General features: G+C 40.1%; 1 protein-coding gene across 1 annotated transcript; it reads left to right on the forward strand.

The window, feature by feature from the left end:
* Positions 1-24297, forward strand: LOC113054208 (uncharacterized). The gene is made up of 6 exons (XM_026219582.1): positions 1-50; positions 5143-5483; positions 5586-5885; positions 6026-6112; positions 24073-24153; positions 24242-24297. The coding sequence occupies exons 1-6, from the start codon at positions 1-3 to the stop codon at positions 24295-24297; spliced, it is 915 nt and encodes a 304-aa protein (XP_026075367.1).

Here is a 24297-nt window from a genome sequence, read left to right on the forward strand (position 1 = left end):
ATGAATTATGGCTTGTACGGCCCTTCATACAGGACTGTGAATAAACTCATGTCAGTGTTTACAGTCACAGCTCACTGAACACCGAGAGAAACACAAGATATAAAGCAAAAACACCAGACACAAACAGAGAAACATCACCAGACTATTCATGTTCACTTATAATAATAATTAAAACATGATATCTGGCGCCACCTACCCCACACTCAGTGAATATTAACATCATTAAACACATTACAGTGTCAGAAACAGATCAGATGCTGCAGTTATTATTATCACACATGTGCTTCAGTAAAACCAGTGTCATTACACTTACTGGCACAGTCTTCCTCTGTCTATGATTGTATACTGTGTATTGATGCTTTGGAAATAAAAAAGTTGCAAGATCTTTTGGTACACGTGTCTGAACACTCGTTTGTCTCGTTTGGTCTAGAAGTGGCATGTTTGAGCACATAAGGGCCAGACTTTCACCATACTCTACATGTTTTTCTGTAGAATTTGAGAGAATTTTCATTTAGATGTCTGTTTGTATTAATGTATATGTCCCAGATGACGGCACACAACTGAGAGCCATATTCATATTAAATTTAACGTGTTTATTGTCATATGCACAGTGAAGAAAACAAGTTTCCCTGAGCAATGAAATTCTTTCTTTGCTGTTCACAGTGAATGCCAAGACAAGTGCAAACCCACACACACACACACACACACACACACACACACACACACATAATAACATAACACTGTGCTGCAGAAGTAGGAATATAGACTATGTAAATATAAACTACGTACATCTATATGTCTGAATGTGCAATACTGACTTTATACAATAGTATAACTACGTGTGCAAATTACATCATGATGATATCAGCAGTAACATTAGCATTGTGCAAATTAAAATGAAGCTACTTGATAAAAAACAGCAATAGTAAAATAAAAAAATGTGAAAACTGGGTTTTTTATTATTAGAGGTAGAAATAATAGAAGCAGGTCATCTAATGAAAGGATTTATATTATATTAGTCACCTTATTTATTATTTTTATGTGTTTACCTTAAACATTATAGGCCTATGTTATGATATAATATGACACACACACACACACACACACACGTATCTATATATATATATATATATATATACTCAAATTTCTGTAATACTGTGAGATAGTAGTACTGTTTGTAGTTGTGGGGGGGTCTATTTGGGAGAAAATTCAGTGCCATTTTTTACACTCAGTTCATCCCTGGTATTCTACGGAGGATGATAAATCAATAACAGATAAAGTAAGAGATAATATTAAGGGATATTAGTTTAAATAGTCCAGATGGATATAAGTAAGTAACAAACTTGAATACTGAAAAAAAAAAAAAAAAAAAAAAAAAAATTGAAGACCAACTGAATATGATTTAAGCTCTTACTGCAATTATTATTAAATGTGAATTATTAGTCATTTAAACCCCTTTATCTAAACCTCTCTACTTAACCGTTGGCTGTGTGCATCCGCCATGTTTGTAGTTTAAGGCTTTGTAGTTTGTAGTTCTGGACCTAATCCTTAACCAAAGCGCATTGGATTGTGGGTAATATTAGCCATTAGAGTGTGAACAGATCCACTCTTCAGAAATGGACCTGAAATAGTAGACCAACCCGGGGACTTCTGACTCACTCTTTTCAACACACTGTGCTTTGGGACACACTTAATTTAATCTCACATACTATTTAGGATGATGGACAGCAGGTTTGACAGACTATGGCATAATGTGGTATTATTGTTCTCGTTATTACTGAAGGAAGAAACTTTTGATAGTGAATACCTTTTCAGTAACAAAGCAGTTTTATCACTTATAACTGAATGACTTTGTTTCTAAAATGTAACTCAATGAGAGGAACTGCCAAAAAAAAAAAAAAACAGTAATGCAGATTGTGTTCAGATTAAATGAGTCAGTGTGGTTAACAATATACAGATCTCACACTTAAGAACATGTTTCACCACCACTGTTATGTGTCAGTCTTGTGTTTTCCCCAGGTCAGTTGTTATAGTTAATACATAAACACATTATATATACAGTGGGTACGGAAAGTATTCAGACCCCTTAAATTTTTCACTCTTTGTTATATTACAGAAGTTTGCTAATTTTTTTTCCTCTCAATGTACACAGCATCCCATATTGACAGAAACACAGAATTGTTGACATTATAGCACATTTATTAAAAAAAAAGAAAAACTGAAATATCACATGGTCATAAGTATTCAGACCCTTTGCTCAGTATTTAGTTGAAGCACCCTTTTGATCAAATACAGCCATGTGTTTTTTTGGGAAAGATGCAACATGTTTTTCACTCCTGGATTTGGGGATCCTCTGCCATTCCTCCTTCAGATCCTCTTCAGTTCTGTCAGGTTGGATGGTAAATGTTGGTGGACAGTCATTTTCAGGTCTCTCCAGAGATGCTCAATTGGGTTCAAGTCAGGGCTCTGGCTGGGCCATTCAAGAACAGTCACAGAGTTGATGTGAAGCCTCTCCTTCGTTATTTTAGCTGTGTGATGAACCTTCGGCCCAGTCTGAGGTCCTGAGCGCTTTGGAGAAGGTTTTCATCCAGGATATCTTTCCCTCGATTGCAACCAGTCGTCCTGTCCCTGCAGCTGAAACCCCCCCCCCCCACACACTCACATGATGCTGCCTCCACCATGCTTCACCTTTGGGACTGTATTGGACGGGTGATGAGCAGTGCCTGGTTTTCTCCACATACCGCTTAGAATTAAGGCTAAAAAGTTCTATCTTGGTCTCATCAGACCAGAGTCCTTCAGATGTTTTTTATCAAACTCCATGGGGGCTTTCATGTGTCTTTCACTGGGGAGAGGCTTCCGTCGGGCCACTCTGCCATAAAGCCCCGACTGGTGGAGGGCTGCAGCGATGGTGGACTTTCTACAACTTTCTCCCACCTCCCGACTGCATCTCTGGAGCTCAGCCACAGTGATCTTTGGGTTCTTCTTTACCTCTCTCACCAAGGCTCTTATCCCCCGATGGCTCAGATTGGCCGGACAGCCAGCTCTAGGAAGGGTTCTGGTCGTCCCAAACATATTCATTTAAGGATTATGGAGGACACTGTGCTCTTAGGAACCTTAAGTGCAGCAGAAATGTTTTTGTAACCTTGGCCAGATCTGTGCCTTGCCACAAGTCTGTCTCTGAGCTCTTCAGGCCGTTCCTTTGACCTCATGATCCTCATTTGCTCAGACATTCACTGTGAGCTGGAAGATCTTATACAGACAGGTGAAGTCCAGTCAGTATAATCAAACACAGCTGGACTCAAATGAAGGTGTAGAACCATCTCAAGGATGATCAGAAGAAATGGACAGCACCTGAGTTAAATATATGAGTGTCACAGCAAAAGGTCTGAATACGTATGACCATGTGATATTTAAGTTTATCTGTTTTAATAAATCTGCAAACATTTCAACAATTCTTCATTTTTCTGTCAATATGGGATGCTGTGTAAATTGAGGGAAAAAAATTAACTTAAGTGATTTTAGCAAATGGCTGCAATATAACAAAGAGTGAAAAATGTAAGGGGGTCTGAATACTTTCCGTACCCACTGTATATATATATATATATATATATATATATATATATATATATATATATATATATATATATATATATATATATATATATATATATATATATATATAGATAAAGTGAAACTCTTATCGGGCGATAAAAAAATATCGTCGTTAATCTATTCTCTAAGTTGGGTTGAGAGCTGGGTCTATACTACGCGAGCTATGATGACTTTCACCTTGATATTTTAGCGCGGATGTATACCTAACTGAATCTGTAGGGAGCGAGAACGAGTCTTTAAACCTGTGTGTATGCCTACTGTGAAATTAGCACATCAAACGTGACGTGCTAACATGCATGCAGCTGAAGCCGCCGGGTTTGCTTCAGGGATTTTAATTTTTTTTAAGAAGCTTCCCAATGGAAACCTCGACAAGACGCATGCATGTTTCACACATACTCCATCTGCAGTGCGTATGCAGTCCGTGTGCGTTTCGTATGTTGTGCTGAAGCAGCACGGACTCATACTCATTGTGCTTTCACACAGGACGAGTTTGCTGTCCGCTACTCGGTACGTAAACGATCCAGGAACACACTGACGGACCGCAACCGCGTGAACGCTGGAATCTGTTAACATGGGTGCGTAAAAAAAATACGTAACGCATACGCACTGCAGACAGAGTATCTGTGAAACAGGCGTAACGTTGTTTGCACCTTGTGCAATGTGGAATTAGTTTCAGCTTTCTCAAGCAGTTTGTGATGCATTTTGGAAACAGGAGATGAGCCCCTGGTCTAATGCAGCACCTGTCTTGAGAAACCCGTTCTCAAAGACGTACTTTTAGTCATTATTTTATTTGGGTAACACACATATTATGAATGCCTTCGGCAGAATTCAGATGAGCCATTTTAATCTAGAATAATTCCAAGATTACAGTCAGATTAATCTAGTATTAAAAAACAATCTACGCCCACCACTTATATACCACATATAAATATATAATGTATATAATATATTGGGGAAGTTGTGGCAGACGGAATTGTGGGTGGGGGTAGTGCATGAACAGCTCTCTCTCCATTAAATGCAGAGCACAAATTCTGAGTATGGGTCACCATACTTGGCTGAATGTCACTTCACTTTCACTTTCATATATATATATATATATATATATATATATATATATATATATATATATATATATATACAAATGTCTTTTATAGGATAAATAAAACATTTCATCAATATTTATAGGAGCAGTATGAAGCAGCACTTCTTCATTATGCACTGCATTCTGTCACTAAATACAGCTCTATCAGAATCTGACTCAGTCTGTAGATCAGAGGAAGTGAAAAAACACAGGAAGAGCTGGGAGTGTTTTAAAGATAAACTTGTAATCACATAATAACGAGAAAGACTGAGAGAAAGAGAGAATGTCTGATAATAATCATCTGTGTCTGCTGGGACTGATCTTTCTCTCTTCACTTCTCACAGGTGAACACACTTCTACACACTCTTTAAACTCATGTGAAAGAGTTCAGTCTACATCTGCATACAATAACATTTCATTTATTAATATATATCATAATGATCACACAGATGTTCTTGTGTTTCAGGTGTCAGTGGAGAGGTTCATGTCTTCATCAGTTCTGGTGAAGATGTCCGTCTGCCCTGTAATAATGCTCTTCAGGACTGTACATCAACTACATGGATCTATAACAGATTCAGACATTCAGCAGCAGTTGAACTGATTACTTTAGGGATAAAGAAGAAAGACACAGAGAGACATGAGAGACTGAGTCTGGGGTCTAAGTGCTCTCTGAACATCAGGAACATCTCCACAGAAGATTATGGATCTTACATCTGCCAACAATGGACTGGTGAGAAGAAAGACCAAAAACAAGAACCTGATGCTGGTGTTTATCTGCATGTTCTTCATGGTAATTTATGATTATGTGGTCAATTTAAAAAGGGTAAATTCTTGATTTAATCTCTGATGATGATTGAAGAGTGTGTGATGTGTGTGTTATTCTGTGTTTCAGTCTCATCCTCACACACTGAAATCAGTGCAGGTCTCTCTGTGACTCTCTTCTGTCAGCTGTATTCATATCCTCGAGTCTCTTGTGATGATTGGATCCGTTCTGAGAGAATTCATCTGTTCTGGGTGAATCAGGCTGGTGTTAAATCAGACTCCAGATATCAGATATCATCCTCATCAGATCACTGTATCATCTCTCTGAATACAACACTCCTGAATGAAGATCACAACAGAGAGTGGAGATGTGAAGTTACTCAGAGAGATCAAGTCAAGACCTCAGTCACATACACTGTCAAGAGTTCAGGTGAGAAAACATCTCATCAATCAGTCTGTTGGATGTGTTAACATAACACTAATGCTAAAGTTATTTTGTGTGATTAAAATATGATTGTCATAATCTACACTTGTCATAATCTAAGATGATCTAATATTCATCTTTTACAGCTGAAGCTGGTTCAACAACATCAGTGATTCCAGTCCACAGCACACACTCTCAGGATCCCTCAACTACAAACACACACACAACTAAAGGTACATCATCACTGTCTTCATCACACCTGTGCTTTACAGCGGCTCTCAGATACTGTTTTCTTCTTAAATCACTCTCTAGATATCATGAAGTCCTCTCTGAAGACACTAATTCAGTTCAATTCAATTCAAGTTTATTTGTATAGCGCTTTTTACAATACAAATCGTTACAAAGCAACTTTACAGAAAAGTATGTTTCTACAATATTTAGTAGTAGCTTATAAGTGTTGACTGTCAGTTTGTGCGCGTATGACAGGATTTTTCAGAAAAATTAATACAAGACGTAGTCAGCTAGACGATGAACATTATTAATATTATAAATTAATAATTGTTATATGATGCAGTCACACTTGTAGCAATATTTGTTAGTTCTGTATGTTTCAGGGTTAGCATCATCTGAGGTCCTCTGAGGGTCAGCATCATCTCTTCTCAGGTGTTCTGGATCCAGACTGGAACTTGTGGAAATCCTAGTTACCACGGCATGTAAATCCCAGCAGAAATAGAGAAACAAATAGAGACATCATTAGCATAGCTTCTGATCCAACAAAGTAAAATTAATTAGTCTAACCCAAGTTAATGAATAAGAATGTGCATTTGATCAGATGCAACTACACTCACAATTTAAGATACATTATTCAAATGCTTGGCGAAAGAGATTTAAACAGAGGGAATGTGTCTGAATCTCGAACATTATCAGGAAGGCTATTCCAGAGTTTGGGAGCCAAATGTGAAAAAGCTCTACCTCCTTTAGTGGACTTTGCTATCCTAGGAACGACCAAAAGCGTTTTGTGACCTTAGGGAGCGTGATGGGTTGTAACGTGGTAGAAGGCTAGTTAGGTACGCAGGAGCTAAACCATTTAGGGCCTTATAGGTAAGTAATGATAACTCTAGCTGCTGCATTCTGGGCAACCTGTAGCTTGTTTATTGAAGAAGCAGGACAACCACCTAGAAGTGCATTACATATTACCCCGATCTTAGCATCCCTTCACTGGTTGCCGGTTCGCTTTAGGGTACATTTTAAAATTATTTTATTTGTCTATAAATGCCTAAATAACCTAGCTTCCCTTTATCTATCTGAACTCCTAGAGCATTACAATCCTTCCAGAGATCTTAGGTCAGGTACACAGAAACTTTTATTTTTACCATGGTACAGGTTAAAACACAGAGGTTATCGTGCCTTTGCCATTGCGGGCCCGACACTATGGAATAGCTTGCCTAATCATGTTCGCTCTGCACCTGACTTGTCACACTTGAAAACACACTTTTATTCAATTGCTGTTAATAACTTGTAACTTCGTTTTGTTTGTTTGTTTTTTTGTTTTTTGTTTTTTGTTTTTAATAATTTTTATGGCTCTGTTTGTCATGTGATATTTTGTTTTGTAAAGCACATTGGTCAGCTTGTCTGTATAAATGGTGCTATATAAATACATTTTGACTTGACTTGACAATAGTCCAGTCTAGAGGTCATGAATGCATGAACTAGCTTTTCTGCATCAGAAACAGACAACATGTTCTGTAGCTTGGCAATGGTTCTAAGATGGAAGAATGCAGTTTTTGTAACATGGGAAATATGATTTTCAAAAGACAAGTTGTTGTCTAATATAACACCCAGATTTTTGTCTGTAGAGGAAGTAACAGTACATCCGTCTAGTTGCAAATTGTAATCTACAAGATTCTGTGTACTGTTTCTTTGTCCAATAATTTATATCTCTGTCGTATCCGAATTTAATAGAATAAATTATTGGTCATCCAATCTTTTACATTTTTAACACACTCTGTTAGCTTAGATAATTGGGAAGTTTCATCTGGTCTCGTTGAGATATATAGCTATAGTATCATCAGCATAACAGTGGAAGCTAATTCCGTATTTTCTAATAATATTACCAAGGGGCAAATGTATATTGAAAATAGAAGGAGACCTAGGATGGATCCTTGTTGCACTCCATACTTTACTGGTGATATTAATAATAATAATAATACTTTTTTTTGTAATGCGCTTTTATTAAACCCAAAGCGCTACAGTAATGAAATAATAAATAAAATAAAACACCAAAAGCAATACAACAATTCATAAGAGAAAGACAGTCTTGAATAAATGTGACTTAATCAACTTTTTAAAATAACCCAACGTTGGTGCATTTCTGACGTGCAGAGGAAGTACATTCCATAGCTTATGGGCTTTATATGAAAAGGCTATTTCCCCCATGGTCTTTAGCTTACATGATGGCTGGTGAAGTGATGGAAAGTTAGTAGAGCGAAGAGAGCGTGATGGAATATAAGGACTGATGAGATCACAAAAATACTCCGGTGCAGTCCCATGAAGTGCCTTGTATGTTAAAATAAGAATTTTAAAATAAATTCTCGCATTTACGGGAAGCCAGTGTAATTGTGAAAGAACCGGTGTAATGTGTTCACGAGGAAAATGTGTGCACAAGTGTGACGGTTGGGTTTTAGGAAAAACACAAGGAGAGGGTAGGATCCAATTGCAAAGTATGTTTAATAAACAAAAAGGGTAAATACAAAATAAACAGTCCAGCAAGACAAAAAAAACAAAACAAAAGAGGGAACCGGATGAAACGGGAACTCGGAGGAACGAGAAGGTAAGGGGAAGTCTCGGGGACGAGAACATTCGTACACATAGGGTAAGGACTCCATACAAACAACAGAGAAGGACAGCTATATATAAGGAGACTAATGACAAAGGATAGTCAGCACCTGTGCGATTTAAATGGAGTGCAATTACTGTGAAGACAGGACCAGACTAGAGGAATTAAAGTGTCTATGGTGAAGTGCCTAAGGAGAAGTGAGCTCACTAGGGAACACCCAGGAAAACAGAGACTGACAGGAAAACCCAATAGAAACAGAGGTAGGATGGAGGAGGAGTGGCGGCGGACTAGGGGGAGGGACGGAGGGTCAGAAAACAGAGACAGTAGAACCAGATAGAATGGGAAGACAAAGACAGGACAACCAGGTAAAATGGAAAGACAGAGACGGAACAACCAGGTGAAATGGAAAGGCAGAGGCAGGAGAGGTGTAACACAAAACAAGGAGTCCAGGAGGGTGGTGGACCGGCGGAGGATCAGGGGGAGGGACGGAGGGCCAGGTCCAAAAAAGGAGACAGATCGAAAGCAAAAGAAAACAAAAACACAAAAACAAGGTTCCATAAAGGACATCACGTGATGCCCTCCCGTGTGGAGCAGAGGGCCATCACCACCATGTGTTCACGGCAGAAGCCCCCCCCAGGGCGGAGCGGAAGACCACCACCTCCACGTGGTCGAGGCCGGAGTCCCCCAGGGAGGAGCGGAAGACCACCACGTCCTCCTGGTCGATGCCAGAGTCCCCCAGGGCGGAGCGGAAGACCACCACATCCGTGTGGTCTGACCAACGGGAGAACGAACCTCTGGCAATCCCATGGCGCCTCCACCGGACTCCAGAAGACCGGTGACGACCCGACACCGCTCCCGAAGACCACCGGTGACTTGACTCTATCCTTGAAGACCACCGGTGACTAGCCCTGACTCTGGAGGGTTCACCAGAACCTGACTCGACTCTGGAGAGTTCACCGGCACCTGACTCGACTCTGGAGAGTTCACCGGCACCTGACTCGACTCTGGAAGGTCAACAGGAACTAGCCCTGACTCTGGAGGGTCAATGGTAACTAACCCTGACTCTGGAAGGTCGACGGTGACTAACCCTGACTCTGGAGGGTCCATGACCATCTGACTCGACTCTGGAGGGTCAACCAGAAACTGACTCAACTCTGGAAAGTCAACGGGCACCTGACTTGACTCGGGAAGGTCAACAGGAATCTGACTTGATTCAGGAGGAACAACTGGAACATGACTCGACTCTGGATGGTCAACATGAACTAGCCCTGACTCTAGAGGGTCGACGGTGACTAACCCTGACTCTGGAAGGTCGATGGTGACTAACCCTGACTCTGGAGGGTCTATGAACACCTGAATCAACTCAGGAGGATCAACCGAGAACTGACTCAACTCTGTAAAGTCAATGGGCACCTGACTTGACTTGGGAAGGTCAACAGGAATCTGACTTGACTCCGGAACGGCCTCGGCCTCCGGAACAGTATCGGGCACTGCCTCGGCATCGGGCACCGCCTCGGCATCGGGCACCGCCTCGAACACTGCCTCGGCATCGGGCACCACCTCGGCCTCCGGAACAGCATCGGGCACCGCCTCAGCCTCCGGAACAGCATCGGGCACCGCCTCGGCTCCCCAAACAGTAACGAACACTGCCTCGGCCTCTGGAACGGCCTCAGGAATGTCCTCCAGGACGACAGCTGCCCGCTCAGGAACGTCATCCTGGATGGCAGCGGCCCACTCGGGAACGTCCTCCTGGACGGCAGTGGCCCGCTCGGGAACGTACTCCGGGCTTTGAGGAACGGTAGACGCTTGTCTCCTCCTCCTCCGCCCTCCATGATGGCGAGTCGGTAGCAGCTCATCTGGAGACTCAGGCGTTGAGTCGGCCATCTTGTGCTGTGGCTCTAGGCTGGCAGCCATCTTGTGCTGTGGATCTGAGCTGGCGGCCATCTTATGCTGTGGTGCTGGGCTGGTGGCCATCTTATGCTATGGTGCTGGGCTGGTGGACATCTTGTGCTGTGGCTCTGAGCTGGCAGCCATCTTGTGCTGTGGCGCTGGGCTGGCGGCCATCTTGTGCTGTGGCGCTGGGCTGGCGGCCATCTTGTGCTGTGGTGCTGGGCTGGCGGCCATGTTGCCTCGTGGTGCTGGGCTGGCGTCCATCTTGCCCCTTGGTGTTGGGTTGGCTGCCATTTTGCCTTGGTGTGCTGGGTTGGCGACCATGCCGCGCAGCGGCACTGGGTTGGCGGACATTTTGTGCAGTAGCACTGGACTGGCGGCCATCTGGTACAGCGGCGCAGGCTCGGACGATTTGCGTCTCTTTTCTCCTCTCGGGACATACTGGGGAAATGGCGGCCCCCTATCCGAACCCCGGGTCAACGGGAGCCCACAGTGGAGATCGCTGCCGGACCTCCTCTCGACTGTTTGCTCCGGAGTGACCTCCCCTGGTCCCCCGGAACACCACTAGGCGAGAGCCCTCAAAGCCACCTTTCTCCCGCTTGCTGGCTGGAGAAAAAATGGCAGCAGACATACCGCTGGATCCTTGGTCGATGGAGTCCTTCTGTGACAGTTGGGTTTTAGGAAAAACACAAGAAGAGGGTAGGATCCAATTGCAAAGTATGTTTAATAAACAAAAAGGGTAAATACAAAATAAACAGTCCAGGAAGACAAACAAAACAAAACAAAAGAGGGAACCGGATGAAACGGGAACTCGGAGGAACAAGAAGGTAAGGGGAAGTCTCGGGAGACGAGAACATTCGTACACATAGGGTAAGGACTCCATACAAACAACAGAGAAGGACAGCTATATATAAGGAGACTAATGGCAAAGGATAGTCAGCACCTGTGCGATTTAATTGGAGTGCAATTACTGTGAAGACAGGACCAGACTAGAGGAATTAAAGTGCCTATGGTGAAGTGCCTAAGGAGAAGTGAGCTCACTAGGGAACACCCAGGAAAACAGAGACTGACAGCGTGACAACAAGTGAGCACACGAGCGGCAGAATTTTGTATATGCTGAAGCTTGCTCAACGATTTAGCTGGAAGGCCAGAGAACAAGGCAATACAATAATCTAACCTAGTTGTTATGAAGGCATGTATAAGCCTTTCTGTGTCTGCAAAATAGTCGAGCAATATTTCTCAGGTGGAAAAATGCAGTTTTAGAGATGTGTTTTATGTGTGCTTCAAATGATAATTGTGGATCAAAAATGACACCAAGATTTCGCACCTGTGAAGCTGGGATTACTGTACAGGAATCAACAATCAAACTGATCTGCTCGCCCTTTTAGTAGTTGCCACTGTACCAATCTGCATCAGTTCAGTTTTGGAGCCATTCAGCTTCAGGAAGTTGTTATGCATCCAGATACTGATCTCTGCTAAACAACCACGCAAAGCTATTAATGAGCAATGGACATCAGGACTAGTGGTGATGTAAATCTGTGTATCATCCGCATAGCAGTGATACCCAAGACCATGTTTCCTAATGATCTGCCCAAGTGGAAGCATATAAATGTTAAATAATATTGGACCCAATACTGAACCCTGAGGAACTCCCTGTCGAACAGGCACGGTATCTGATTTGTAGTTACCCAAGCCAACAAACTGGGCACGATTCATTAAATAAGACCTAAACCAATTGAGGACAGCTCCAGAAAGACCCAACCAATTTTTCAGCATGTCAAGCAGAAGAGAGTGACATATAGTGTCAAAAGCAGCACTGAGGTCTAACAAGACCAAAATACTGCATGCACCTGAATCCACCGTGATAAGAAGATCATTTACGACCCTAATTAAAGCGGTTTCAGTACTATGCCCTATTCTGAACCCAGATAGAAAAGGTTCAAAGAGACTGTTCAAAGCTAAGTGATTATTTAGCTGAACAGCCACAACACGCTCAAGAACTTTAGACAAGAATGGGAGGTTAGAAATCGGCCTATAATTGGATAAATCAGATACATCACAACCAGTCTTCTTAGGGACTGGTGAAATGGCAGCTATTTTTAGTTCTGGAGGAACAATTCCAGAAGTCAATGAGAAGGTTGGGTACTACCCAGCTACTACCTTTTCAAAGTTTGAAGGTTTCACTGAGACAGAGAATATAAATTTTCCTGTCAAGGATAGTGTCAGTGATAAGTGCCGTTTTATTGATTATTGACCTCGTGTTGAAGTGAGCAAGTTGCATAGTGCTACAGCACACATTCGCCGCCGGTTTTTTGAGAGAGAACCTCAGGATAGCGTAGTGTAACGCTGTCAGAGTTGTAAGTCTGCCCAGGATGAAAAGGAAAAGACAACGCCAACGATGGTAGTTTCACGAGTCTTTATATAATTCCTCTCCGTTAAATGCACTCTTCACATACATGTCATAGAGCGAATGTTAACAGGGGAAAAACACTCTGAAAACACGCTACAAATAAGAGTAGAAAGTAAACACAATAAATCAAAGGAGCAGTCGGTAGAGCGGTCACCTCGCTCCTCTCGCGAGCAAAACTGTTCTCTCACTGCGCACGCGTACACTGGAACAGCACGCACACAATAACGTGTCATCTTAAAGGCATACAACATTCATGTCATGAACATTATAACATTAGGTGGCCGTTACAGTAGGTTACCATGGCCAATTCCACGGCAACCAGAAGTATGACGCAGCGAGTGCCTTCGGTTCGACCAAAGTGCAGTGACTCCAGCACCAGCAGTAGAGCGACTCTGACGAGAGCCTCTATGATTATAACTAGGCTGGCGGAGGAGCTGCATGGAACGCAAAGTTTGATTGACGCTGATATCTGGACGGCCATGGTGTCCCAGGGAGAAATGAGATGACTCCCCATTTAAATAAACAAAATGGTAGCGATCGGACAGGTAGGATCTAAACCATCTAAGAGCCTGCCCTTGAATACCTGTATAGTTTTGTAATCGATCTATGAGTATGTCATGATCTATGAGGTCGAACGCAGCACTAAGATCAAGTAAAACTAGAAATGAGAGGCAGCCTTGATCTGACGCAAGAAGCAAGTCATTTGTAATTTTAACAAGTGCAGTTTCTGTGCTATGGTGGGGCCTGAAACCTGACTGAAATTCTTCATACAGATCTTATTTTTTGCAGGAAGGAGCTCAATTGAGCAGACACAAATTTTAAAAAGATTTTAGTCATAAATGGAAGATTTGAAATAGGCCTATAATTTGCCAGTTTCTTAATAAGAGGCTTGATAACCGCCAGCTTGAATGGTTTTGGGACGTGACCTAAAGAGAACGATGAGTTAATGATATTGAGAAGCGGTTCTTCGGCTATAGGTAACAACCCTTTCAGTAATTTAGTGGGTACAGGATCTAATAAACATGTTGTTGGTTTAGATACAGTGATAAGTTTATTTAGCTCTTCCTGTCCTATATTTGTAAAGCACTGCAGTTTATCTTTGGGTGCGATGGATGAAACTGAAGTCGCTGTAGAATCTACATTCGCTATTGTATTTTTAATGTTATCTATTTTATCAGTGAATAAATTAATAAAGTCATTACTATTTAGCGTTGGTGGAATATTTGAATCAGGTGGCATCTGGTAATTTGTTAATTTAGCCATTGTGCTAAATAAATACCTTGGATTGTTTTGGTTATTTTCTATGAGTTTGTGTATATGCTCTGCCCTAGCAGTTTTTAGAGCCTGTCTATAGCTGGACATACTGCTTTTCCATGCAATTCTTCCATGTTAGTGTTTCTCCATTTGCGTTCAAGACTATGAGTTACTTTCTTGAGAGAGTGAGTATTACTGTTATACCAGGGCACAGTACGTTTTTCTCTAACCTTTTTCAATTTGATGGGGGCAACAGCTTCTAATGTATTAGAGAACATAGTGCCCATGTTGCCAGTCATTTCGTCTAATTCATGTGTATTTTGGGGTACAAATAGCAGTTGAGATAGATCAGGCAGGTTAATTGCAAATCTTTCTTTGGTGGCTGGAACAATAGTTCTGCCCAGACGGTAACGCTGAGACATATAGTTAATATCAGTTATACGCAGCATGCACAATACAAGGAAATGGTCTGTAATATCTTCCCTTTGAGATACAATATCTACAGCAGTAAGATCGATTCCATGAGATATAATTAAATCTAGTGTATGATTAAAACGATGAGTGGGCCCAGTGACATTTTGCTTGACTCCAAAAGAGTTTATTAAGTCAGTAAACGCAAGTCCTAATGTATCATTTGTATTATCAACGTGAATATTAAAATCTCCCATGATTAGCGCCTTATCAACTGTAACTAGAAGGTCTGAGAGGAAATCTGCAAATTCTTTTAGGAATTCTGTATATGGCCCTGGTGGTCTATACACAGTAGCCAGAGCAAGAGATACATTACATTTCTTTTGCATGTCTGACAGTGTAACATTTAGCAGAAGTCTTTCAAATTAGACAAACCTGTATCCTGTTTTTTGGGTAACATTGAGAATATCACTATATATTGTTGACCAGTCTGACGGGGCTCATGCTTATAACAGTAGTTTGGTGGAGTGGACTCATTTAGACCAAAATAATCATTTGGTTTTAGCCAGGTTTCAGTCAAGCAGAGTAAATCAAAACTATTATCTGTGATCATTTCATTTACAATAACTGCTTTGGGTGTGAATGATCTAATATTTATGAGCCCAAACTTTAAAAATTGTTTTTGTTCATTTACTTTACATGTTTCTGTTTTAATCACGATAATATTTTTTCTAGATCCTACATTAAATTTATATTTTGACCTCACTATTCGGGGGAACAGACACAGTCTTAATAGATTTTTCAGCCCAAGTACTTTTATCATTTAAACGGGTGGAACAAAAGTCATCATAATAGTTATTTGAGAATTGTCTTACTAGTCATATGGAGTGAAGTGTCCTGGAGATGTTGTCATAGAGAAGCTCATTAAGAGATGGAGTACAGAGAAGAAACTATGGCTCCATTTTTCAAGACTGCACACAAAACCACAAAACACACTCACAACATGCAAAACATCACACACATCTTGCAAAAGAAAACACTTCTTTCAAAACTATTTTAACTCTTCTAATAATGGCATTTTTTTACCCTTTATTTTACCAGGTGATGTTTCATTGAGATATTCAAATCTCTTTTACAAGGGAGCCCTGGGGCAACAATTACACAAGTTACACAGAATCACAAAAATGGACTCAAGAAACAAAACAGATTTACAATACATGTTAAATAATTACAAATTACATAATAGGGTTATTAAAAACATGTGCATTGTTCAAATTTGGAACATTTCAGTAATTGTTTAAAATGTTCAAGTGGAATAAAAACAGAAAGCTTCAAAACTTTTTGGAGCAAATTCCAACACCAAGGAGCAGCATAACTAAAAGCAGTCTTACCAAATACAGTTGTTATACGTGGGGTATTTAGAGCTAGAATGTTAAAGGAGCGGAGATTGTAAATGATTCCAGGTCAACAAATTGTTAAGATAGCTGGGTAAATCATCTCTAATAGCTTTTTAAATAAAACTATGCCAATGGAACCATCTACACAGACCTAAAGAGCTAAAACCAGTCGCCTCATAATGATGACCGTAATGCACCATGGTAAAATGTGTCAAGTGTGTGCAGCGTGGTAGAAGCAGCATGCATATAAATAACATCCCCATAGTCCAAGACTGGTAAAAAAGTTACACTGATCAATTTCCTCCTAGCTTGGAAAGTAAAACAGGATTTATTCCTAAAATAAAAACCAAGCTTTACTCTCAGCTTTCTCACTAATTAATATGAACTTTGAAGGTTAGCTTTTCATCAATCCACAGACCAAGATATTTATAAGATGAAAAATGTTCAACACTGTTCCCATCCGGTGTGCAAATGGCTAAGGTGGTTGATGAGGGTACTGTGCGAGACTTTGTGAACTGCATCACCTTAGTTTTACCAGCATTTAATACCAGTCTAAGTTCAATGAAGGTGGCCTGTAATCAATTAAAAGACTGCTGTAATGACTAATAAGCTTGAGCTAGGATGGGAACAGAACCCTAAAGTACTGTGTCATCTGCATAGAGGTGTATTTTGCCATTATCTGGTACAGAAGCAATGGTGTTTATGTAGATGGTAAATAGGATCGGACCAAGGATAGACCCTTGAGGGACACCTAGCCGGACCCCCATTGGGGTAGAACTGTGCCCATCGACAACTACAGTTTAAGTTCTGTTGGCAAGATAGTTTCTGAACCAATTAACTGCCTTAGTGCCCAAGCCAATGTCCTGGAGCCTCTTAAACAGCATACAGTGATCGACTGTGTCAAAGGCCTTTGACAAGTCGATAAACAGGGCAGCACTGCTCATCTTATTGTCAAAGCGCAGATGATGTCATCAAGCACCTTGACAGCTGCAGTAATAGTGCTATGCTTGGCCCTAAATCTTGAATGTACCAGGCTAAGTATGTTATGGATTTTCAAGAAGCCCTTAAGTTGGGTGTTTACTAGAGACTCTAGGACCTTTGCAAGTCCAGACAATTTAGAAATAGGGCAGTAATTATCGAGAATGGAGGGGTCCCCCCTTTTCAACAGGGGCAGGACATGTGCTGATTTCCAAACATCTGGTAAGTCCTTTGAAGACAGGGACAAATTAAAAATGTATGTGATAGGTTCCACTACGATATGTGCAGATAGTTTCAGTAAAGCAGGGTCTAGGCCATCAGGACCGGCTGATTTCCTAGTGTCAATTTCCTTAAGTCAAATCCCTCACTGACATTGTGATGGAGGGGTGTGGAGACTTGTCTGTGTAAGACTTCTTCAGGATATGATTGCTCAAATATGTCACCTCCCTTAATGAAATGGTCATTGAAAGCATTAACAATATCATTTTTTGAGATCTGTTGGGTGTCTTTAACTATATGCTTAGGGAAAACAGACTCACTGAGAGGTAGTTCAAGGGTTTTTATTAGTGCTGTCAAAATTAGCGCGTTAACGCATTCGATTAATTTGAAATATTTAACGCGTTAAAAAAAAATAACGCAATTAACGCGGTTGCAGTTTTTTTTATTTCCAGTTGTGGCCTATGTGTGTTCAACGTGCAAAGAAATATGGATAAGACCAAGGAAGGACTTTTAGACGGAAAGTTTCAGTATAAAACTCTGCCGGATTACTCTTCAGTCTGCCGCAAGAAACATTACTCTTCATTCAGTCTGCCACAAGAAACAGCAACATTAAAATCATGAATTCAAATGTCATTGTTTAAAAAAAAAAAAAACAATGACTGTAACAGTGTGTAAATCAGACCTTTCTGTAACGCTAACGTTAATAAGCTTAAACGAAAATAATGAAATAATTGTGTAGCAGAGTATTTTTTGTACACAGTGCCGCGAACTGTCAATCACTCCTGTGCGCGTGCATCACTGTCCTCCTCGCAGCTGCAGCAACTTGCGCTCTCTCTCTTCATCAAGCTTTAAAACAAAAAGGGGACAAAAAGATCATATTGTCTTTGTGCATAGGCTATAGATTAATTAGATAATTGAATATCTAAATTTGTGCCTTGCCGTCTACGGTATTTTTTTAGAGCTTAGAAAAAAGATGCTGCAGCCAATGAACAGCCAGCGGGGGCTGCAGGACGACTCAACCTCCGCAGACAGTTTTTAATGTTTATCAGACAATAAATACTCAAGATTTTGCTTTAGTATAACTCACAACGAGTTTCACACACCTTCTCCGGCCACGTTGAGTTGTTGACACTTAACAGTGGGAAAAGCGACGCATGCGCTATTCACTTGTATAACTTAAGGGTGAATGGGTAATGGAGTTTCTGCTCTGGGTGGGATGAATTAGGAAGCTTGCATTGTGAAGGGCGCTGTGAAAATCGGCAGTGCAGGTAAAAGATTAAAACCTCTATTAAAACAGATGTCCAAATGAGCGTACCGTTACGCTACAAGCACGTTCTGGGCGCACGGAGAGGTGGCGGTACGCTCAAGAGCTATATTTGGAAGTGGCGGTACTGAGTAGGTACTGGTGCGTACCGGCCCACTTAAAGCACTGGCAATGACTATACTTTGGAATTTTTTTGCAGTCCACTTAGAATTCAACATGGAAATCATTTTTGTTTTTTATTGGCATTGATTGTTTTGAAATTCAAATTGTACTTACATGCCTGTGTTTTTATTTCTGTAATAAATATGGCTTTCAAGCCAACAGTTAATTTGGAGGATATAGATGGTTTATTGCAGGTATGTTGTTTACATGAGAAAATCTGTGTTACAAGTTAAACAAAAATTCCAATAAACAATCATATTTTGAATTTAAATAGTTTCTTTGTCTTGAGTTTACATTAATTATTTACATTTTACATTTACATATCCAAAAAGTTTCAGTCTTTTAATTGCGATTAATCGCGATTAATCGCGATTAATTTTAAAAAATTGTGCGATTAATTAGTTAATTTTTTTTAATCGATTGACAGCACTAGTTTTTATCATCAAAATTTAGATGGGTTATTTAGGTTTGAGGACATTACAAGATCAGATGGTCATCTCTGTTTTCTCTCAGGTACATCACAGTGTAGGCTTCACATTGAACATTACTCTCGTCAACATAGTCCATATCAACAACAAAAATATATCTTGACTCCATATAGTGGTTATTTTGGAAAAAATCCCAGGGCCCATATTCATAAAGAATCTTAATGCAAAAAATAGCTCCTAGTGACAAAATTCTAAGAAAATTCTTAGAAATGTGGGCGTTTACTCTTAAAATTAAAGAAAAAATCCTAGTAAAGAAAAAGTAATTCAGAAAGCATCTTAACCCTTAAAAGAGGTCTTAAGGTCAAACTTTTTTAGGAGCACAGACAAGGACTTTTAACAGGCTTAAGAGTTTCTTTAGCAGAGGAGAAAATGGCAGAAAGACGAAGAGGCAGAAGAAATGTGTTGCAGACAATGGATGACAGTGAGTTAATAAGACGCTATAGATTATATAATCATTTATAATTTAATATATAAATTAAAGTAATCACTATATTACGATATTTGGCAACTGGGAAAATGCAACAATGCAACAGTGATGATTTGGGTCTGTCACAACCTTCTGTAAGCAGAGTGATCACACAAACAATTACAGCACTTTCAGAACATCTTATTGTGTCACAGTTCATTTCGTTTCCACTGGACATTCCCACCTTGCAGGCTCAAAAAACTGCATTTATGAATATAGCAGGCTTATAGGTGCGCACAAGCAGGGGAATGAACCATTAATAGTTTGTGCTATACGCTCCCATGTCTGCTTCTTGTCCCTTGCTGTGTCTGAATTTTCCTTTAAGAATGGCCTTGTGTTCATCCATTAACTGGGCTAACAGTAAACACTGTTCCTCTGTCCAGTTTGGCTTTCTCGCCCTTCTTGGTTTTGATTCCATGTTTGATACATTAAAACAACATTCAAACTGCACTTAAGTAGGAGAGCAATCACTGTAATTAGAAAGAGTGGATCAATTTTTATCATTCTAGGCCAATCAAATACCTTATAGGAAATTACAAGCATGGTAAATAAAAAAAGGATTTATATACACACATATAATGTGTGTGTGTGTGTATGTGAGAGAACGGTCAAATAGGATAAATTACGTAAATTCAAAGACAGAATTAGAATACTACCTATACTTAAAATCACTCTTTTTTTCCTTCTTGGACAACCAACCAATCACAGTCTTCAAGAGATTGTGTCATACATAGCAACAGGGTCAACCCCGCCTCCTCACTAAGATGAAAGTTTTTGTCTTTTCCTTACTCAGAGTTGCTCTCAGATCGGTCCCGAATCACTTTTAAGCAAAGACTCCTACGTAAAAGTTTTTAAGCTAAATTAAGAGTTTTCTGAGAGGATTCTTAGAATCTTTATGAATACGGGCCCAGGTATTTTGAGCAGTAGCATTATTTAAAAAAAATATGTGCTAGTATAAAATTAAATTAAGTACCCTATATAAAATTTCAAACATCTATCTTTCAGTACTTTTTTACTTAAGTACATAAAAAATTTAGTACTTTTGTACTTTCACTTGAGTAAAATTGAAAAAGGAGTACTTTTACTTTTACTGGAGTAATATTTTACTATACGTATCTGTACTTTTACTCAAGTACTTGATCTGTGTACTTCGTCCACCACTGACAATAATATGGATAGAAGAATCAGAAACAGATTTCTTCAACCAAGTCTCAGATAAAACCAAAACATCAGCGTCTGAAGTAGACACTCAAACCCTGACTAAGTCCATTTTAGGCACAAGACTTCTAACATTCATGTGGAGGAAGCCAAGACCATTTCTTTCTTTGAAGTCGGATGGGGTAGGTAAATGAATACATGGGGGTGTAGGCCCAGGATTTGGCTTAATGTCACCTGACATCAAAAGAAGTAGATTTTATTAAAAGAGGATATTTTAATCTGACAGCTTTGGATCCGTGAGAATCATAATTATGAGGTTGGCCAGTTGATATTAAGACTTTAAAGCTTTCCATGACCGTTTTACTAGGAACACAAAACTATATATTACAAGGTAAGAAATTATATTTAATGACTGGCTGATAGAATGCAGTGCACAAGAAATGCATAAATGCAATATAGGAGAGTTCAGCAGCCATATTGTGTTGAGTGCACGGTGGAAAACGCTCACGCTCTGGAAGAAAAAGTTCAGCGAGTGACACTGTTACTTATCGCTTTTTGACAAAAAAGTTAAGGTAAGAAGCATAACTTTCCTTAGTAAGATGAGTTAGAGAGCATTGGTAAAACTCTCAAAAAAAATTAGGATGAGCTGTCGATGTCACCAAACAGCTGCTAATATCCGCTTAATATGGATGGGTTTGACCTCAGTGCCTAATATTTTTGCCTAGTAACTCTGCACACAAACATAAAGTAATTAGCCGCACACACACACACACACAGAGAGAGAGCAGTGGGCAGCAGTTTGGTGTTCAGTCGTAGTATTGAGGGTGGAAGAGATCGCTGTACAGATCTGAGCTCTTTGTCTCTGCAAGCTCACATGTACATATGTGAACGTGAACTTGATAAATGACCAGAGACTGTCAAATATTGCCACATGTCTTTCCTCTAAATAGTGCTGATATGGTGTCCAGTAAATACGGTTTGGTCAGGCTAGTCTGTGTGGAAACTTTTAAACTGTGTTTCAGCTAAGCAGGTGTTAGATTCTGCTCTTATCTCCACTAATGTGCTCACAGATACATTTTATGAATATTTCAATCGAATTGAATTCAAGGAAATGCAAGAAAATGTACGTAAGTTGTTTGGCTGATGTAATTTAAATTGGATAATTTTAATTAAGTTTATTAAACCGGCTGAACGTATGCATATGTTAACTGTAAAGATCAAGTTTAATGGCGTGCAGCAGAAGAAAAGAGGAACTGTCATCTGAATGTGTGAGAGTTCATCATCAGTCTATTTTGGGTTCAGAGATGATCTCTGCTCGACTGAGTCCCACATGTCTCCAAACCTCAAACAGTGAGATCTCCGCTCTGAAAACACCACAACTGCGATCATTATTTCACTACTTTACTAATGAAGGTCTAGAATGGCTGTTAACTATCTCAATATTATAAGAACAAAAATCGTCAACATCTAAACCTCTGTAATTCTCAATAAGAGCTTCATCTGACAGAAATATGTCAGTCTGGTCAGTAATGAGTGAAGCTGGTGAAGCTGTTGTGGAGATGTTTAATCAGATCTTGAGAGATTTAATGTCTTTTATCTTCAGTTGATTTCATCTAAGGCTGTGTCTGAAGTCAGGTTGAACAAATGATATTTGTCTTGTATATAAGGAGCGTCCAGATTCTCATTGAGTCATGCTTCTCGATCATTTGAGGAGTCTTGGAGTACGAGCAGAAGAAGAGTGTATTGTTGTGGAGTGAGCAGAAGACTCTTCTAGGAGTGGATTTAGAGTCTCGCACCATGTGGACACATCTGTGTTTCTACACTTCAGGACTGTTAGAGTCAGTTCAAACCAGAGAAACTAGTTCACACAGGTTTATGCTGTAGATTGGGTCTTATAGCAGCAATGTCTTCACATAAGGCCGTCCCAGTGGATCGAGGGTTTAGGGATTTCGCCTCGTTGTTATTTTACAGGGAGGCAACGTAGGCCTTTTCTCCCCATACAAATCCCTTCTTGGGTTTAATCAATTGTTCTGGTAGGTTTGGCAGGCCATCGGTATGAGACCATCGGCACTGCATAAGCCTCTGGGTCTCAAGACGGCCCTATTGGTGGCCTTATCCTCTCTCAGGAGGATCAGAGATCTGCAGGCTCTGTCTATCAGCTCTTATTGTGTGTGAACTTTACCCCTGACCTGGTTAAGGTCTTACTATGACCTAGGCTTTGGTATGTCACTCAGGTTCCTTCAACCATTTCACTCTCATCAAGTGCTTTTGGAGTCTGAGAGTGATGTGCAGCCCTGTGGTCTCTTACCAGTGAGGTCTTTGGAGCCTTATGTTGACTGAAGGTGAGAAGGTATGCTGTTTTCATATCATCAGCACCGCAGAATAGAAGTGAACCTATGAACAGGAACGTCTCTGTAGTGTGTGTAACCCTGGTTCCCTAAATAGTGAACGAGATGCTGCATTGCTGCCCATTCTCTTACTTTTCTTCATCTTGTGGTGATATAAGAGCTTCAGTCAGTCGTCCTATCCGGAGGTCATTCAGGCAACTTAGGTTAGGGTCAAGGGACAAGGGACAAGGTCAATTTTCTTCCCAGAAGGCAATTTGTTTCACAGCTAGCAGTAAACCATATACATTCAACAAACAAACACCACAACACAGAGACAAAATCAATGACTTCCAATTATAATATACATGAGGTCATTTGTAGTTTAGAAAAAACGATGGCAGCTGCTATAAAATAAATGTTTAATCTATTGGTCCTACATAAAGGCAAATAATATCTGTGAGTAAAAGGAAGAAACTTAAAAAACATTCTACAAGGGATGTCAGGGATCATTCATAATTAACTCAAGTTTTCTTCAAAGTCCTGACCTTATACAAGTCTTCAAATCATTTAAAGTGGTGCCAACAATTTTACCTCACACTTTAACAATACCCTGCAATCTATTTCTGTTTTCTGTTACATAAGTAACTGAGACATTTTCATTTATAACTATAGTTCACACAACTCTGGTACATATTTATAATTTTTTGTGATGCTAAGCTTAAGTATTAAGATGTTCATTATGTTTTAACTAAACTAACATACAGTATATGATCACAGATCCAGGAGAGACTGAAGTCTGTAGTTCTGCTGGATCATTATTCAGAGGTACCACAGTTCATTAATGCTGAAACAGTCAATCTGAAGAACTGATCATCATTTGATACCTTTGATTTCACAAAGTCCTGATTCTGTTAATCTATCTCTTTATTGTAGAGATTTTGACCATTCTTAAGACTGCAGTGTTTGCTGCTCCTACTGTGATTCTTCTTCAGATCATCTGTGCAAGAAGAGCTGGTGAGTTTTTCAGAAGATTCACATTGATCTGAAACAATCTGCACTCATGAGAGCTCAGTAAACGATTTTGTGTTCAATTATTTTGCAGAGAGGAAGGACTCGCAGCAGCCAGAGGAAATAGAGATGAATACAATAACAGAATAA

Source organism: Carassius auratus, chromosome 3 (assembly GCF_003368295.1).
Source record: "Carassius auratus strain Wakin chromosome 3, ASM336829v1, whole genome shotgun sequence".
NCBI classification, from domain to species: Eukaryota; Metazoa; Chordata; class Actinopteri; order Cypriniformes; family Cyprinidae; genus Carassius; species Carassius auratus.

Excerpts from the sequence above, each read along its gene's own strand:
- LOC113054208 (XM_026219582.1), top strand. The coding sequence starts at position 1 with ATGAATTATGGCTTGTACGGCCCTTCATACAGGACTGTGAATAAACTC. Across the intron at positions 5,484-5,585 it reads TTATCTGCATGTTCTTCATG|TCTCATCCTCACACACTGAA; the intron begins GTAATTTATGAT and ends TCTGTGTTTCAG. Across the intron at positions 5,886-6,025 it reads ATACACTGTCAAGAGTTCAG|CTGAAGCTGGTTCAACAACA; the intron begins GTGAGAAAACAT and ends CATCTTTTACAG.